This window comes from Zeugodacus cucurbitae, chromosome 5 (assembly GCF_028554725.1).
Source record: "Zeugodacus cucurbitae isolate PBARC_wt_2022May chromosome 5, idZeuCucr1.2, whole genome shotgun sequence".
NCBI classification, from domain to species: Eukaryota; Metazoa; Arthropoda; class Insecta; order Diptera; family Tephritidae; genus Zeugodacus; species Zeugodacus cucurbitae.
This window is the reverse complement of record NC_071670.1, coordinates 20,643,297-20,663,586: the sequence shown is the minus strand read 5'-3', so window position 1 is coordinate 20,663,586 and position 20,290 is coordinate 20,643,297. Positions and strand designations below refer to the sequence as shown.

The 20,290-nt window shown below is 31.9% G+C and overlaps 1 protein-coding gene and 1 long non-coding RNA gene across 9 annotated transcripts in view; both read right to left on the bottom strand.

Moving 5' to 3' along the window:
- Positions 1-271: 271 nt before the first annotated feature.
- The window catches only part of LOC105215026 (inhibitory POU protein), a 75,311-nt gene continuing 55,292 nt past the window's right edge, over positions 272-20,290 (bottom strand). Inside the window, exons 4-9 of one of the 8 annotated variants that reach the window (XM_029042133.2) lie at positions 3,920-4,097; positions 3,728-3,865; positions 3,441-3,672; positions 2,124-2,367; positions 1,909-2,042; positions 1,378-1,817 (exon numbers count right to left, since the gene is read on the bottom strand). In XM_029042133.2, the coding sequence (XP_028897966.1) occupies positions 2,229-2,367; positions 3,441-3,672; positions 3,728-3,865; positions 3,920-4,097 (687 nt within the window). In that variant the 3' untranslated portion in view covers positions 1,378-1,817; positions 1,909-2,042; positions 2,124-2,228. Of the gene's footprint in view, positions 1,818-1,908; positions 2,368-3,440; positions 3,673-3,727; positions 3,866-3,919; positions 4,098-20,290 lie in introns of all 8 variants that reach the window. The other 7 variants (XM_029042129.2, XM_029042128.2, XM_029042132.2 and 4 more) reach the window with 7 other exon arrangements.
- On the bottom strand, positions 11,666-12,623 carry LOC128922304 (uncharacterized). The gene is made up of 3 exons (XR_008471536.1): positions 12,397-12,623; positions 12,063-12,333; positions 11,666-12,008 (listed from the first exon to the last, which is right to left on the bottom strand). It is a non-coding gene; the product is annotated as an uncharacterized LOC128922304 (long non-coding RNA).

Below are 20,290 nucleotides of genomic sequence, written 5' to 3'. Positions count from 1 at the left end.
CCCTTTAAAAAACATAAAAATAATTGTTTTATTTTAAAACAAAGTGAACTGTATAAATAAATATGAATAAGAGAGATATTAAAAAAAATTGTCATAAGAAAATTGTTTAGTTTATTTTTAATACTCTAATTGTTGCTATAAGTAACATCCTGTAACTAATGAATCAGGATACAAAGGACATTGAAATTTTTACCACTTCATATTTGAGTTAAGACTAATTGTTAGCTCCGTCCATTTTAATTCGGGCATGAGAGGGTTAATATATCTTTGCTCTCACTTTATGTACATCCGTTCCGTTTTTTATCATGTTTTAATAAATAATTTAAATATATATATTATATTAATATGATAATCTTCATAAAAATTGGGGCTCTCATCCGAGGCTGTTGCTTCTTTTTCCATGGGGATGTTTTTTTTTGTGGTGGGTCCCAAATCTATGCACATCATTAAACATTGGCAACGGCGAATACCGTAGACGATGGAATGATAAGATGTTTGTTTTATTCGACGATATAAACATAGTTCAGTGAATAAAAAGACAGCGGCTACGCTGGCTAGATCATGTTGTTCGAATGGACGAAAGTGTTCAAGTTCTGAAAGTGTTCCATGCAGTACCCGCTGGTGGAAGCAGAGGAAGGGGAAGACCTTCACTCCGTTGGAAGGACCAAGTGGAGAAGGACCTGGCTTCACTTGGTATTACCAATTGGCGCCAAACTGTCAAAAGCTATAGCCTCGAAAGCGGTGTCTTCTTCTTCTTCTTGCAGCTTCTCGATGTCGAACCTTCCTTGTGTTTGTTGACGTGTGGGCTTTTCTACACAGAGTCGGGTGCGTATCTTAGCTGCTACAAGATAGTGGTCCGAGTGGTCCGATGTTGGGACCACGAAGCGTACGCACATCGAAAACACTGGAGATATGTCGTCCATCTATCACAACATGATCGATCTGGTTGCGAGTGATTCGATCCGGGGACAGCCAAGTAACTTGATGGATTTTCTTATGCTGGAATCTAGTGCTACAGACGACCATATTTCGGTCCCGGCGAAGTCGATCAGCCTCAGACCGTTTGGTGATGTTTCGTCGTGGAGGCTGAATTTTCCGACTATTGTGCCAAAGACACCTTCTTTACCCACCCTAGCGTTGAAATCGCCAAGCACGATTTTGACATCGTGACGGGGGCAGCGCTCATAGGTACGTTCTATCCAAGTGAATGACAGTCAGAAACTTTCATCACTTACGTGAACTTCTACATATGACTCCATCCTCCGGTGTCAGTCAAAAAGAAGAATATCGCCTTTTCTTCAGTTAAAATATATTCATACAACATTAATAAAATATACTTATTAAAATATTTATACAAGTTCTTGCGAATTTTATTTCTTTCAAATCTTGCTATCAAAGTAGAACAGTACAATTATTTGATGTTATGAATGTTCGAAATTAAGAGTTTTAAAGTGTATTCAAAATAAATTTTCATATACATATTTATAATTTAAGTATATATGTAGAATTCTTACATCATTTCCTAATTATTATTAATTATTACCTTAGTTGTATATGCACGTGTGTATCTATATATATTTACAATAACGTTCGACACTTTACAATTTTTTTTATTCAATTTCATGCTACGTAAATACAAAACTACTTATCTATGTACAGCTAATTGTTTGGCAACAACTAAATTCGTTGCATGTATGTATTCTAATAATGAATTACTTTAAAGGAAGCATAAGAACCACGTCAATTATCCACAGGATCTTCAGTTTAGTAAAGTACCGTTCGTAAAATTTACGGGATACATCTCGAAAATATATATTCTAGAAAAATAATTATAGAAAGAATATTGAAATTACATATCGGTTATTTGCTGGAAATTCTCGAATAAATATGTTTATGTTCAAAACTTACCTTCAAAAAAAGAATTTTATTAACCTTGTTCAATTTTGTCATGATTGCTCCAAACTGCGCTCGTTGATTGCAATGTTTTCTCACCAGGAATATGTATCATGGCTGTGTGTTGTGGCAGATCTACAGGTAAAAGTCTCCAGAAAAAAACGACTATCAGTATCCGAACCCCGCTGATCCATGCCCAGTCATTGAGGGAGTAACACTACTAACTATACCTAATTGTGTGGCTGTATTATTTGTTTGTCAGTGTTGTGCTGCAAATTTCATACGTTTTTGTTTTTGCCTTTGATTGCAGAACCAGACACGCACCACATTTTTCTTCAAGTCCAATTTCTCAGCGATAGCAGCAATTTTCTCACCAGAAGGCCTCGGTTGCACGGCAAAGTAAGCTTCCAGGGAACGTTTCTCAGGTGCCGCAATGGAAGTCCTTTTTCTTGAAAAAAGACTCGATATAGATTACTGTTACAAAGTGGTTACTTTCAAGCTTTTCTTGCCAATGTAAGAATGTCGTATACAGGGTGCCCACAGTGGGGTTTGTTAAAATTCCGTGTATCCCCTACTGAAAAGCCCATTTCTCAAGTAAACACATTTTTTATTCACTTAATTGATTACAGGTTTAGATGATAGTTAAAATAAGAGTACAAAAAATAAAAGACTTCCTAACAGATGGGCACCCTATATACATATATTATTAAGCTTGTATATATACTTAATTCTTTTATGTATCGGGTTTTAGAACATTTCGTAATTTACTTTTGGTTTACGTTTCTCGCTGAGTTATCGTAAAGTTGTTCTCTACTAGCCTTACATAAAATTCGGGTCCCAATTATATATATATATATATATATCTATATGTATATATATGCATGTATATATAATACATATTACATTACGTATTATATTTAGAAGTTTTCCGAACAGAGACATGAATTTCTTTCCTACAGCATATTATAAGCTTACCCATATATATCGACATGTAAATCGACCTTTAATATATTTATGTACAACTTATTACACCTAATAATACTAGAGTTATTGTTTGAAACTGGGTCTTTAGGTCAATCTCACTTTGTCGGGTACATATACATATAAGGCTGATTATCAATCGAACTTAGACCGTACTTGATTGTTTTAGTCAGTCAATTTGACTGTCAGGATCAATTTTTAGTCTTAAAAATTTAAATTAATAACCATCTAATTATTACAATTATCAAACTTCACTGAACAATTTAATATACTGACGCTATGAGCTCCGCACCAGGCAAATTATGAATCCAATGCAGTCCAAAAATGGGGCTTTCTGCAAACCTTTAACAACTATTTATGCACTATAGAATAAATACTTAGGTTTTAAAAAAGAAGAGGCTAAATTTCTGTAACGTTATGCTAATCACTAACACAATTAGATACCCATATGGCATTCACGATGCGTGTTGGCATTAAAGCACTAACATAATGTGCAGAGATGTTGATTTACATATATTTCATGTCAGTAAGAATGCAATGTTTCCATTAACCAAAACGTTGTCTACCTTTTCTTTTCACCAGCTGGAAGTACACTGGGCGCGTCTGGATCTCTTCGTTTGTTTTTCGCTTGCGCCTCCGCTTCCTCCAGCCACGCCTGAAGAATTGGTTTCAATGCGATCATATTGTTGTGCGATAATGTGAGACTTTCGAATCGGCAAATTGTACTCTGAGAAAGCGCCCCAACTCCCGGTAATTTTAGATTAGCTAAGGCTTTACCTACATCAGCCTGCGTAACACCTACAGCAAAATAGGGTTGAGTTTAAGTTAGCAGCAGAATTTAACCAGCCATTACCTAACTTTATTCGTCGTTGTTTAAATCTTTCTGCAAATGCTTCCAATTCTCTTGGATCCGTGTCAGTGTCGGGATGAAGGCCAGCCGCAGCCACCGCTGCTGATATGACAGGATGATGTACAGCAGAATGTCCATGATCTGAAAATATATAACATAAAGTTGGCACATCCAGCCTATAAATTAAGGAATTACTCGTAGAATGCCCACTTAAAGCGCCGGGATGATGATGGCTCATCATATGGTTCATACTATGATACGATCCATGTAAATGCTGATGAGTCTGTGTTAATGATGTGTCTGACATGGGCGCTAACGTCGTCATTGGCCCCGTTGGATCCAACATATCCAATTGATCCATCGTATGATGCATCTGAAAATGATAAATCCTTTATTTACATATGTACATATAAGGATTAAATATTTTTTTAGATTTAATGTGTTAAGTTTCTAATTGTGGATATATGTAAGTATCTTTCCGGAATTTTCCGTAATATTTTCTGTCCGTACCAGTTCACCATAATTTTACCTAAATTCCTCAAATATAATCAATATCGGTCGCTAGATCTTTAAGAAATTATATTGGGATAAATTGAACGAGTTGGATTACGCCGAGTAACTGTAAACACTTAACATGCACCTACGGGTTGGTTAGATACTTGACTAGGCTTCTTCTTATATTTATGATAGGGTGCCTGTGTAGTAGAGGCATCGCTACACTTAAAGTGCTAACAAATGTGACAATGGGCATGGAAACGCCCCATATTTAGAGAACTACTCGACCAATTGGTATATAGTATTTTCTTGACGTTACATTTAGGAAATGGGAGAAATCTGTTTTCATATAAACCGATTTTGAATACAACTTTTTAAAGCCCCAGGTATCAAACATGAGGACCTCAGTACCTGTGGATAATTTTTTAACAAAAATATCTGTAAATCCTTCCGTCATAGAGAATCTTTGCCTCTATGCCTCTGTGTCGAAAATGCCTTTTTAAACTTCCGGTGAGATAATATGTGAGATATGTTAACAAAATTATTTTAAAAATATTTATGTACTATGGATAATTTTTCGTTATTCTAGTGGACTTTATATTTTAAATCATATCATTATAATTTTTCTTCATTCCGAGAACTACTTTTTATTGTAAACAGCGGTTGTAGCACTCACAGGAGCGCATAAACATACATAAAAATAAATAATGTGTGTTGTAAAAGAAATAAGCAGTATTCTTAAGGATCAAGGTTGCCACTTTGGAAAAAATATGTATGTTCTTGGCCACCAAAATTTCTATTTCACTCAACTATTTTTTATTTTTGTGGTTAGTAAATATGCTTGGGAATACTTTGTATGAGAGATGATACAAAGTTACATACATTGGGAGGAAATAAAATCAATTCACTTGTTTCGTCGACAGGCACTCGACCATTACCAATAGTCAGTAATTGCTCAGAGAAATCTACAAACTCCATCGTTTAGTAATGCAACTCTCATGTTTGTTGTTAGCTTAAGTTTTATAATTCGATGATTTGAGGCCAACTTCGAAAATCGGAGAATATAATTTGTTTTACTTATGACTCACTCTCCTGGTAAAATAGTTTGGTCCAATAAAAAGTAGATTTTGCCGTAAGTGTAATCATAAAGAATTCATGAATCAAAAATTTAATTGTATTTTCGGAAATTAGTATGAAAATTTTATAATAAATCATCCGATATCTACAAACAGATTGGTCTGGCAGAAGTAGGCCTAAACATTATACTTTCGCTTCAATGAAAGGGCAAGGAATGTTCAACTACAACAGTTTTATTTGGTATTTTTAAACACGATCTTGCAATTCTTTTTTTAATGTTTTCTTCAATCGATCATGTTTGAAATCTATTACGTGAAGTAAAGAGATCTCAATATATGCAACTGAATAAGATAATTAAAGAAATGGTTTATACATAAACGTTTAATTTCTGCAAACTATTTTTATTTATTTATTCATGCAATTATTAATTATAGCCGAGACACACATGTAGTAACAATACTATTGTTGGTACGAATACCAGATGTGTGTCACCAAATACCAGCACTTTACCATGTGAGCAATGCAGTATTTTGCTGGTAACAACATCTATCAATATATTGTTGTGGTATTTCACTGAACACAGTTAAAAATAGGTTTGAAATAAATAAAATGGAAAATAAACAAGTAAGGAAAGGCTAAGTTCGGGTGCAACCGAACATTTTATACTCTCGCAATTCATTGATATATTTTTAATAAGATAACACACAATTTGACCCAATTTGGTATATGAGAGCTAGGGGAAGTTATGACCCGATTTTAACCATTTCTGGTACAGAGACACACTATTAGAAGAAAAATGTTTTCTCTGAAATAAATTAAGAGGGTGTCAAGAAAATGTTATATACCGAATTTCATTCGAATCGGTCGAGTAGTTCCTGAGATATGGTTTTTGACCCATAAGAGGGCCACGCCCATGTTCCATTTTGTAAAAAAATCTGAGTGCAGCTTCCTTCTACAATTTCTTCTGTAAAATTTAGTGTTTCTGACGTTTTTCGTTAGTGAGATAACCCACTTTTAGTAATTTTCAACCTAACTTTTGTATGGGAGGTGGGCGTGGTTATTATCCGATTTCAACTATTTTAATGATGTGTGGTGGGGTACGTAAGAGAACCGACTGCAGAAAGTTTGGTTTATATAGCTTCATTGGTTTGCGAGATATATACAATTAACCTATTTGGGGGCGGGGCCACTTCCCCAAAAAAATTACAACCAAAATAAATAAATGTATTTATGTGTTTTCGGTTTTCGCCATTTTGTGGGCGTGGCAGTGCCCCTTTTCGAAATCAACCCTCTCACGGTCACAAGGAACATGTGTTCCAAGTTTCATTAAGATATCTCAATTTTTACTCAAGTTATCCGTTGCACGGACAGACGGACGGACAGACATTCGGATTTTGACTCGTCTCGTCACCCTTACAAACAACCGTTATGTGAACAAAACTATAATACTTTCTTAGCAACTTTTGTTGCGAGAGTATACAAATTGTTTCACAAGTTTTTTTTTCAACACGCCAGGGTCATGTATCGCCGTATTTTGATGGCCATATGGGTCGGGCTTTTAATAAACATTTTAACTACTGCTCTTTTTTGTGCAGAATATACATATTTTTGCCATTTTTCCGTAATGTTAAAAATTGCTTTCTTCATTCCACATATGTAAATATTTATTGTTTAAATTTTTTTGAAATATTTGATGTCTGTGAAACAAAATTGGTATTTCAGTTTACTACAAAACAATGTGTGTCAATGTACGTAGTGAACACAATACCATAATACTTTTATCATAGTATTTTTACCACATGTGTGTCTCGGGTATTAAAAATTGTAAAATAAACAGATAAAAATTAAGAAAAACTAATACTTATAAAACTTTTTGAAAAGTTTTCTGAATATACTATTTCGAAAAAAATATTAACACACAAAAAGAATAAAAAATGCATATGTTTACTTACCAAACCTTGCATAATTGAATCATGATATATAATCATAGACAACATTCAGGATTTTGTCAATTGCGTTTTTTTTTTTCATTTTATACAAACTTTTTTTTGTTGTTTTTAGGTTTTTTGAATAATAAATTTGTGTTTTATAACACCCACATGTGTATGAACAAAATGTGTTTAAATACGCTGCTCAGGAGTGTGTAAATTCGTACCCTGATAAAATATACAAATATATTTATATTTACATACATATATTTCAATAAATATTAGCCCGAGTTTTTAAAATATGGTATTCTCCTTTTTTTCACTTAATCGAAAAATGTTATACACCATTGAAATAATAGGGAAATGTTTATACCGGGAAATTGAGTCATAAGTAAAAAAAATTGTATTCTGCGATTTTCGAAGCTCCAAAATGGGAATATTTGGATTCGAAGTTCGAATACTGGAGTTAAAGAAAAATTATTATTAATTTTAGGATATGCCTTAAGTACCTTTCCCTCTTAAGTGACCATATTTTGCGGCATCGTTTGTTTTTTCTCTAAATTTACATATAAATTTCCCCCATTAAATGCCTTCGCTTAAGTGCCACAAATACAAAATTGATTGCGATTTTCCTCTTTTAAGTGCCTTTTAATATCTTTGACATTGAATACGCTGAGTATTGTCAAAAGAAAAACATAAATATTGTTTTATAATGTGTTTTTTCCATATTTATTTTTATTAAAAAATTATTTTTGTTAGATATTAATTAGCAGAAACTACATAGGTCGCATTCGCACGCGAGCTTAAGAAACATATGTGACTTGGATGTTACGAAGGGGCACTTAAGCGGGGATTACTGTAGATATAATCTTAATTTTCGTCATAATTCAATGATATATACAACTTTTTCGTCAAGCTTCATTGAATTAAGAGGAAAATGTAGATTATAATCATAGTTTGGATTTTTTAGTAGCTATATCCTGTAATTAATAATATATGTATTTCTTCAAAGTCCTTTTTTCGAACTTCGAATTCGAACATTTCGATTTTGGAGGCTAACTTTGAAAATCGGAGAATACAATTTACATACTTATGTTTGGTCAAATGATCAGAAAAAAAATATATTTTGTCGTTTAGTGTTATATTCTGTAATTAGTAATCTTTTTTAATAAGCCTTTTGAACTTCGCAACTTCGACCTATTACTCAATATCCCGGAAAAAAATAAAATAGTTTATTCCTTTACCCAGCCGACTGTTGTAAAAATAGGAAAGGGTGTCAGTTGAGCGGATAAACGAATATGTAAATATTAGCTTATTTACTAATTGATGAACTTTATATTATTACTTATTACGAAAATAAATGTTATGTAGACGAAAAATGAAGTGCAATGGATTTGTGAATTTAATTCGATAGAATTCTAAATTAATAAAATCGTATAGTTTTTCGCAAAGTAAAACGAAGAAAAATCGAATATGATATTATATTATTTTTGTAAGAGCTAAAACTTGATTATGAAGGCGTTTGGAATGCTCAGAGTTGGACTCCCTAGTGCGAGCTCGTATATTTCTAATAGTTTTTTCTTCAAGCCGCTGCGCGATTGCGATGCGTATTCTCTTCGACTTGTAAGATGATTTTCAGTATCTGATGAAGATTCTCCATTAAGCCGTGTTTTTTATACCCTCGCCTGGGAACTATTTTCAGAAAGTTAAAATCTATATATTTTCGGCATTTTAAAATTAAAAGACCTAAACTGCATTTGTACCAACTTTGTATTAAATTATGTACTTAAGAACTGATGCTTAGTTTCGATCAGTGTTAGTAACAGATAATTTTTCATTTCCACAACATATTCAGAGTGACAACATGTGCGAAATGCTGTCGTCTAATCCATGCGTCTAACATTTTCATGTTTTTTGTGTAAATTGTAATTTAGAGTTGTGAGATTCAAAACAAAAACTCTAATGATATTTAGGTAATCTGGAAAATAATAGGTAAATGCACATGTGTTCATCTTGTATGCATATGTTAATCTTTTAAAGATAATTGTTGGTATATGTACATTAGGGTGGCCCTTATTTTCCAAAGTATTCCGATTCTCGATCGCACCCCCTAGAAATATGCAAATAGCCCAAAAACTAGTATATACAAAATTTTGGGTCAATCAAAAAAGGTTTAGAGGTTGCGCAAGGAGCTTGAAATCCTGAAAAATTAAGAATTTTTGCCATTTTTATGTCTCCATATTTCAAAGCCACACTATCTGGTTTCCATACCGTAATAAGATCTGCATTTTATTACCTTTCCAAAATTACCACAATCTTAAAAATCGGTCGATTGATGATAGAGTTACAGAAATACAAATATGAAAGTAAATTTAATGTGGTGCATTCTCAAGCGTCGCATGCTCGTGATATACCGTTATAACGGTTCTAATGTTATTCTTATTATCTTATTACGGTATGGAAAACCAGTAAGGGATAGTGTGACTTTGAAATATGAAGTCTGAGACATAAAAATGGCAAAAATTCTTATTTTTTCAGGATTTCAAGCTCCTTGCGCAACCTCTAAACCTTTTTTGATTGACCCAAAACTTTGTATATACTAGTTTTTGGGCTATTCGCATATTTCTAGGGGGTGCGATCGAGAATCCAGAAACTTTTTTTATCTTCTATACAACTAAGGGCCACCCTAATGTACATATGTATGTGTGGATATTTTTTACTGAAATTAGCACCCTCAAATAGATAAACTGATAAAATATTTTTGTATTAAAAATTTAGCAGTTCAAATAAACAATAATAAGCAATCGATTTGACAGTTAGTATGCTATAAACTTTTGTCTGTCGAGTTGCATCGTTATAGTGCCGTCTAACCGAGCGGTGTGAAATAACTTACATTTTTAATCATGTGGTATCTTTCGAATGGAATGTCTAAATTGAGTTATTCAAAAAGTTACATATATAATGGTATTAAAGCAGTCTTATATATGAAGTTATTTATTTTGACAAAGATTAATACCAAAGTATAAATAAAAGAGCTTTTATAGAGGTCGTATTTAAACATATTTTTTTAAATGAAAATACACATATTGTGAGATAACTATAATACAATACTTTTCGTTTAATTGACGAAAATAATGGTTAATTGGTTTCCCCGTTTAATAGAACGGTGTTATCGGGCAAAAAATATAGCATATGTAAATTTTCTCGGATAATTGAACTCGGTTAATTGATTTTCCCGCTTAGTTGGTTCAAATTATATGTCATCAAAAATCATTTTCCTTTTAAATTTCCCCGGTTAATTCCACCAAATAATTTTGTTGAAAAAACTAATTTTCTAATCGACACTCTATAATTTTTTTAATAATAAATTTGAATAACAACTACATATATATGTACATAAATAGATTCATAGATACCTATGTTAGTATTATACATTAAATTGTTATTGCTTTTTTTTCCTGTAATGGTAAAAAATATTCAAATATTTGAAAAACTTTATGTGCACATATGTATGTATGCAGTTTCCTTTGAGGGGTTAGGTGGGTTTAAGAGGTTGAAAACATAAGTATATTTACAATTTTGTTTTTAATGTATACAATCATATACAGTGGAACTTCTCTAACTCGCAAAAATTTTGAGGGACATACGTTAAAAGATGTTTTCTGTAATTTTGTTTGTTGCGTTTTGCTATTGTTTGGCTCTTGGCGTCTATATCCCATGCCTTTGTTAGATGATTTATGCAATCCATAAGTGTAATATTATATTTTTTGTTCGCCTCCGTACGATATAGAGGGACTTCTTTAAAATTCTGACTCGATAGTAAATTTTAAAATTTGGTATTATGCCCTGACCAAAAATTTCGATTTATGGAAGGAAATTTGGATGAAAGTTGCGCTCTATTGCCACTTCAAGAGTTCGAGTTATGGAGATCTTCAAGTTATGGAAGGAAATTTGTATGAAATTTGATTTCTAAACGGTATTGCCAATTCAAAAGTTCGAGTTATGGCGATCTTCGACTTATAGAAGTTCGAGTTATGGAAGTTCCACTGCATTTCATTCAGCATACTAAAGATACATATTTAAACAGTATTTTATGAAATTTATATTTACAAATTCCGAAAACTTTGCCCTTGGTACCATATCTTCCATGAAGTGTCCAAAAAAGGTTCTTGCCGTGGACATCATAACTCATTATTGGTTCATCCAAATCAACAAACCAAAAATATTTGTTGTTTATGAACGAAGGAAAAAAAAAAGATTAAAAACTGAATTTTTGATAGATTTTGAACAAAAAAACTTTTGTGGTAAAATTTTCGCATATACTGACTCGAAAAAATAGTTGTAATAAAGATGTGTGGACATTTTTCACCAGAATCTTTTCATAACTTTTCAAGAAATCGTGTCCACTCTAATTTTGAGAGTTTTGAGATGCCGTTTATCCATTCTTGAAATTTCGATGTGCAATTAAGCGAAAAGTACTGTATTGAGTGTTTTGATGTATTTTTTTTATAATTTTTTAAAACTCCGATTTAAATTTTGTCACCAATGGGACGAGGTATACACTGCACAGCTTATCAGGGCGATTTTATAAAAAAACTTATTTCAAAAGGCAAAACGTTGAAAATTTAATTTCACCGACGATGATTCAAAAAGCCTTAAAATAGAAACCGAATCCTGAAACACGTGGCCGTCGTGGCAACTTATAGCCCAAGAAAAGTATCATTGTTATGAAAAAACATGTGGCCCAATAGCTGAAGTTTGCAAATGATCACTTCGATTGGCCCCTAACGAAATGGATAAATATTTTATGAACAGATGAATTCGAAATCATTCTTTACCGTACAAGGGGATCTCGTCAATACGTAAGACGTCCTGAAAAAATCAAAATTCACCTCTAAAACAGCTAATTCAATGCATTGGCGATATGCCGCAGTTATAGCCAATAAAGGGAACGCTACTTAGTATTAGCTGTCATCGATTGGCTAACTGCTATAGACAAGCCAATCGAACAAACTTTCCAAATCTCCATACAAACTGGCAGCCTTGAAATCGAATTGTATATACTTGGTCGCACTGAACTCTTCAACCACCGTCTATGTCTAACGTTTTCTGCAACAAATTTAATTTTTATTAAAGTTTTTTATTCAATAAATTCAATACAAATATACTAACGATTTATCTTCGCCTGCCCTTTTCAATTTCAAATTTGTGTATAACAATTTTTATTATTTTGACAGTAATTTCTTCTTTGAGCCGTTCACAATAGTAAAATGGTTCTAAAATGAGTAAAGCAAAACTTGGTAGCACTCAGCAAGCGACTACTGAAATTTTAATGAGGTATTCGCATACTCTCCGGCACGAATTCAACTAGATATCTTTGTTGTTGCTTTCACATGTAAAATTTTAACAGGCGAGCAGTGCCCGAAGATAGCGAGCAGAGAAGTGACCAATCGATGGCAGCTATTAATTATTTCTCATATACTTAAGTGAATTTTGAAATTAATTTCTTTAAGATTCACAGTATTACCATATACTTTTTATGCAGCCGAAGTATAACTACTATTGTTTTGACCGCCTTTATACGCAAGAACTGTCGAAATTAAGTTTTAATAATATTAAAATGAAATAATTTCTTAAGTTTTTTATGTAAATAAAAAAATTGTTAAAATAAAAAGAAAAGTAAACATTTAGCAAATAATAATTCTACATTTTCTTTATTTCTTTTCTACATTGTGCGCACTGCTATTAATTTGACAGCAGCTGTACAAGATACATACATTTCATTCGAGTTTTTGTTTTGAATCTCATAACTCTAAATTACAATGTACCCAAAAAACATGAAAACATCAGACGCATGGATTAGCCGACAGCATTTCGCACATGTTGTCACTCTGAATATTTTATGGAAATGAAAAATTATCTGTCGCTAAAAATGATCAGGGCTAAACATCAGTTCTTTGCAGAACTAAATCCATCTTATTTTAATTTTTTCAGTAAATAATATATTGTACCTTTTAACTATCCAAACAGTTTAGCCACTCGAGTATTTCTTATAATTTTTCAATTACATTTTTATAGCAATAATTTAGGACAAAATTGGTACAAAAGCAGTTTAATTTTTTTTTTCATTTTAAAATTTCGAAAAGATCTAAATCTCAACTTTCTGAAAATAGTTCCCTGACGAGGGTATCAAAAAAACGCCGTGATGGAAAATCTTCATCAGAAGCTGAAAATCTTCTTGTAAGTCGAAGAGAATATGCATCGCAATTACGTATTAGTTGAGTAACGAGTGTGCAGCGGCTTGAAGAACAAAATATTAGAAATAGACAAGATCGCACCAGCGAGTCGAACTCGTGAGCGTTCCTAACGCCTTCATAATCAGAGAATAATCAGAGAGAAAGACAATGGACATCAAAGGATAGAGGTCCTAATCAAGTTTTAGCTCATTACAAATAAAATTTAGTTTCATCTTCGAATTTTCATCATTTCACTTTTTTTAAATGAACCCAACTTATAACTTTTGAAATTTTTGTTTAAACCCGTGCGAAGCCGGAGCGATCTGCTAGTAGTTAATTTTTTAAAGATAATTGTTGATATTTGTACATATGTGTACATATTTTTTACTGTAATTTTATAAACTGATAAAATAAATAATAATAATTAATCGATTTGACTGTTAGATGCTATAAACTTTTGCTGTCGAGTTGCCCCGTTATGGTGCCGTCTAACCGAGCGGTGTAAGCGACAATTTTCCAATAAACGACGAAAGACGATTTAGTGCACTTTTTTACACCTTGGATTATGTTGGTTAAGTTTTAATAAGGATCCCTTTCTTAATCCTTTCTAGCAACAAATATAGCCTATATTACTCAGGGTGAAGGATGTAGCTTTCCAATGGTGAAATAATTTTTTAAATCGGAGCAGTAGTTTTTGAGTTTATTCTTTACAAACATATATGTTTCCTCTTAATAATAGTAGTACAGGTATATTTATTCCGTTTTGTGTTGACATAAAGAAATATTTGTTTGTGCCAAAGAGATCAAAATATAACAAAATTTTCGTAAGTAATCTAAAATTTTGTATCAATTTATTTTTAAAACAGAGAGGATGATTATTCATAAACTGTCACGGACAATAAAACTATTCTCAAATAGTATATATTTATAATTATATATGTATGTAGATGCATGATATGTACCTCATTAAAATATTTTATACGAAAACTTGTATTACCGTTTAAACGGTTAAAGTTGAATTTAGCTAATTATATAATTATATATTGCTATATATTGCCAACTCATACATTCGCTAAATCAAGTAAAAGCTGTCCATTTCTAAATATACAATATATGTAACAATGTGTAAGTACATTCTTATATTCGTTTCTACACAGAACCACAAAATTGCATTCAAATAAGAATATCAATGTAAATCGAATATGTAGGAGGGGTAATGAAAAAACAACAACGTCAATTGCAGCAATCAACCATAACAAAAGGCACCAAGAATATTTGGCTTATATGCATTGTACGAGTAGCATTGCTGAAAAGGGGAAGCTCTTCAATTATACACCAATCCCAGATGAAAGTTGTTGTTCTTGGAATCAACCTTGTTTCAGCCCTGACTATGGTAGCTGAATTTAGTACGTCGGCGCAGTGCAGCCAGCCACCCCACAAGTAAATACATACAGATTTACGTATTTACTTGCTACATACCATACCCATATATTTGTCTATACATATTTATGTACAGACATATGTTTGTATATGTATTTATATACCAGCAAGTATGTATAAATTTATATGTCGCTTAAAATTCTGCCGAAATCTGTTCTGTGGTTGGCTGGAACCTTTGAATCAATGTGTATATGGGCATGATTTTCATATATTGCACATACATACATACATACTTTTCTATAGTGTGTATTTGATAGTCTCTAAATAAATTCATAAGCATACAAAGATTGAAATTATACACTGCTGATTTGAATAACGATTCAATAATAAGCTTGGAATCATTGGAATTGTTGTCGAATTAGTAAATGTTAAACAAGGATTATTTTAAGAAATATCTATAATTATTATTATAATTATTGTTTATGTCTTTTAATAATTACAAATTTTGTTTGATTATATTTTGTGGCTTGAAAGCCGTGATAGCCGGATCGGTGGGGGGTATTTTGGAAAAAATACCGTTACGTCAAAAAATATATAAATATTTGTTTATAATTTCGTAGAAGCATATTACAATATTTGTATATATATTTTGTTACGTTTCAGTCCGTACTTAGTTTTAGAAATTAAAATTTAGATTTTAGTATTAATCACAAATTTCTTGGAGAGGGCTCCACAAGAGTCGTGTCCAAAAGGCAAGTTGTATCTCATCTTTAAAAGACTTTGTTACCGATAAAAACAAATAAATTCCTGTAAAAGTAATTTTTAAATATCTCACAAACTGTAAAATACAAATACATATATCAACCAAAATACGTGGAAAGATTTTTTAACACCATTTCTCATTTCATAGAGTATGAACGTGGTGGAAATAGGATAATAAACACAAAATAAAACATTGCACAAATAGTGCCATAATAGTAATATAAATTTTAAATACAAATTAAATGCTTCTCTACCAATACCCAATATTTCATACCGTTTACATATCGCTCATTTGCACTTGAATAGTGTCACAACTCAAAAAAGTCGATTTTCAAGTTTTCAATTGTCTCTTATTTAGCAAATATAGAAAAGTGCCATCAGTTTATTGACAAATCTAGTGGCCTTTAATTTACTAAATACAATGTTGAGCATAAATGTAGAGTATACTAATGCTTTTTCTTGGGCATAAATGTGACCCACTTTAAATTATGTCGTTATTTGTGAAAAATATAAATCAATTTCGCCGTCATAAGTCAAATGTGTCGTTTTTGCTGAAAAAAGCAATATGAAAAATTTAATTAATTTTTCACCAATATCGTTGTAATACAAAATGTGCCGTTCTTTCTGAAAAGAAAATCAAATTCACCTTTTCACAATATGTGTTGGAACACAAAATATGTATGTCGTTATTTCGTAAAAAAAATTATAACTAATTCTGGCACAACTGAGAAGTGTCGTTATTATGGTTAAAAACTAATGCAACATAACTAGTTTTAGAACGGCACATTCTTATATCACGCTTTATTTTCCTACGCATCGGAATGAAATTTTTATACAATATGGACGATGAAATTGCACACATTTCTTTTTCATTATGACATACAATCGTTTTTTTGAGTTATGACACTATTCAAGTAAATGAGCGATCTGTATTTCGGACAATATGAGTGATATTTTAACGAAAGTTGTTTTCTTGCCCTAAGGTTTTGCTTTAAATATGAATAAAGTCTTTAGTCTCTTTGTATCAAATTCTTCCGGATTTACATTACTCTGCATATTATTTGTTTCATAATTAGACTCGAAAAATAGTACTTTATGTCATATTTATACAGTCACTTCGAGTGATAAGACTTAGTCAAGCTTAAAATGATATGAACCGCAAATAAAATTTATAAAATACTAGCGGACCTGACAGACATTGTCCTGCATGATATTTCAAGTTATTAGGATATTAAACTAAGTTTTTTTTGTTGGGACAAACTGAAATTAGTATATAAATTGCAATGAATATATGGTAAATCGACAGAAACGACATCCAATTTGAAAACATTTTCAAATCAAAAAGAATTATATGTCCCTTTAAAGTATGTTTATATAATATATAACGAGATTATCTCCATTTACGAGCTTAAACCGATAATCTGTAATTAAGAAACGAGACCACCATACCATACAAATTCTTCTCTTGTTAATCCCAGGTTATAAAATTATCTCTGATTATATAACTATATTTGTGGTGTTATTCCTAGTCCCCGCTTAAGTGCCACTTTTTAACATGCAAGATTTTTAGGACACTTAAGCGGGAAAGGCACTTAAATGAATCCCGTTTAACTGCCTCGAGGTACTTACTAATCCTTTTCTCAAATACTTCGATCTAATATTTTTTCTTTTAGAATGAAAGTCACATTTATTTCTTATTAATATCAAAAATACTTATCACTAACAATAAATATAAAAAACAAAACATTACAAAACTATGTACAGTGTTCCCCGCTTTTCAGCGCATTCAATGTCAGAAATAATAAAAGGCACTTAAAAGAGAAAAATTGCAAACAATTTTGTATTTTTTGCCCAAATATTACAGTAACTTAATGAGGAAAGGCACTCAAGCGGGGAATTTTATATGTAAATTTAGAGAAAAAACAACGATCAAAGCGGGGATCACTGTCTTAATAATTCATTGCAAATTTAATATCAAAATGTAAGGTCTCAATACAAAACTGAAAAAAATTATATTTGAACATTTAAAACTTTTTAAATCATATACTTCTTAATAACGAAAGAACTGACTTACAATCGGACTTAAACAATTTAGTTTCGTGGTGTCACAAATATAATTCGCCACTGAATCTTAAAAAATTTAAAACGATGTGCTTTTCCCGTAGATCGTTTGATCCTTCTCCCTATGTAATAAATAACTTCAGCTTAGAGTAAGTATTTAGCTTTGTTGATTTAGGAATTACTATGGACCCTAAACTAAATTTTAATTCTCATGTAAATTAAATAGTCTTAAAAGTTAAAGGTGTTCTTTCTTAGCTTTGTTAAACGTAGGGAAATGCTAGGCATAATATTTCTAGTAAAACTTCTGAATGGTTCAGTTTGTAGCTCTTTCCTTTTGTCTGATATCAAGTTTAATGTTCCATTTCGTTCATCTAGGCAGTTTAGACTATTACTTTTAAAATCTTTGACGCTTAAACTCGCTTTTCATGACTCGGCAAATTCCCCTCGTATGCGGATTGCGCCCCACGCGTCGGCTGGGCGGGAGGAGGGTAATCGTTTGGGTTTATGTATAGTAAAAAAAATTGACAAATTTAAAATTAATTAAAGCACTATTTAAATTGAACCGATTAATACATTGTAGAGTGAAATAATTATGGAATTTAAAATTGAGTTGTTATATATCAAATAATTTATTACTAGCAGACCACTCCGTCTTCGGACGGGCTTAAAGAAACATTACAAAAGATATACAAAGATATATAAGAAAATATATATTTTACACACTTATACACAGTCTCCCATACATATGTATTTACCTTTTCTTGCGTGGGTTCATTTTAAAAAAGTAAAATGAGAAAAATTCGAACATGAAATTATATTTTATTTGCAATGAGCTAAAACTTGATTACGACGCTCTTGCTGGGAACGCTCAGAGTTCACGCCCTACTGCGAGCTTGTACATTTATAATATTTTGTTCTTCAAGCCGCTGCACACGCTCCGTACTCGACTCTCAAGCGCGTACTTGGCAGATTTTGTTCAGATTTTGATTGCGATGCGAAGAGAATGACTTGCAAGACGATATTCAGTTTCAGATTAAGATTCTCCATCACAGATTTTTTTTGATACCCTTACCTGGGAACTATTTCCAGAAAGTTGAGATTCTAGCAATAAATATAGCCTATGTTACTCGGGGTGAATGTAGCTTTCCAATGGTGAAAGAATTTTTGAAATCGTCAATACATAGATACATACAAATCTTTCATCTTTATAATAGTAGTATAGATTATTTATATGCTATGGATATACAAAATTTTGTTGAAATTAAAACCTGTAAAGTTGGACACCCTTATAATTTGGACACTCGCTCAAATTGGACAAAATGCTCTGTACCAACATAATTTACAAAATATCCATATATTCACTGCTTAATTTGGACACTGTCTAACTTGGAAGTTGGACAAAATTTGTCTAAATTTTTAAACGGCAAGTATTAAAATCCTTTTCTATCTTGGACAATACATTTAATATGTATGCATATTTGTATGCTTTTTACTTATATTACACACAATTGTATTTGTACATATGTATGTATTTTGGCAACAAAGGAATTTTTCAAACGTTATAATACCGTTATTTTTACGAAATTTTGTATGTAACGTACGCGTATTTGATCAGTTGAAAAAGAAAACACGTAGTGGAGATATCTTTGAAAATAAAAAGTGAGATTTCGTTTGAACCGGCTAATAAAAGCTTATCTATAGGGAAATTGGCAGAAAAATATGTAGTTTCCAAATCAACAATCTGTAATATTAAAAATAAAAAGCAACATATTATAAAAGAATTAGAATACAACGTTGGTCTAATAATATTATAAGGCTAAACTATTGGCCTCTAAGTTACTAATAGAGAACTTTAAAGCAAGCAATGGGTGGTTAGAATCTTTCCGCTTGAGATATAACATTCAATTTAAATATTTAAGTGGTCAAGGAGCAAATGTAGATCTTAAAGCTGCCTCAGATTAGAAGGAAAAACTACCCATACTTTTGAAAAATTATTTATCTGAGGATCAGTTGAAACAGGACTGTTTTATCGTCAATTACCTACTCGAAGTTTCGGTGCAAAAGACTCAGTTTGTAAAGGAGACAAACTGGCATAAGAAATACTGAGCGTATTGTTTTGTTGCAGCAGTACTGGAGAAAAGTTAATGCCACTAGTTATAGGTAACGCTGCGAAGCCGCGAGCTTTTCAGCGAAATAAAATCGACACTAAAAATTTAAAAGGCTTGGATGACAACTGTAATTTTTCAGCATTGGCTTATTTCTGTCAATGAGCAAATGAAGAAGCAAAATAGAAAAAATATTTTGTTTATTGACAACGCCACAAGCCACATTTTAAGGAATGAATATTGAAATGTATTTGTAAAATTTCTGCCCATGCACCTAACAGTAGAAATACAACTTCTCGACCAAGGAATTATTCAAAATGTAAAAACAAAATATAGATCAAAAATGATGCTTTCTCTGATAACACATCTTGATGAATGCAACAATGTAAGTGAATTGTCGAAAATAATTTCTGTTTTGGATGCTATTCGGTGGTTAGTTTCTTACTGGGACGAATTAGATTGTGATAAGAAAATGCTTTCAACGTGCTGACGAGATTTCCTTGCTATGATTTCCAAATTCGA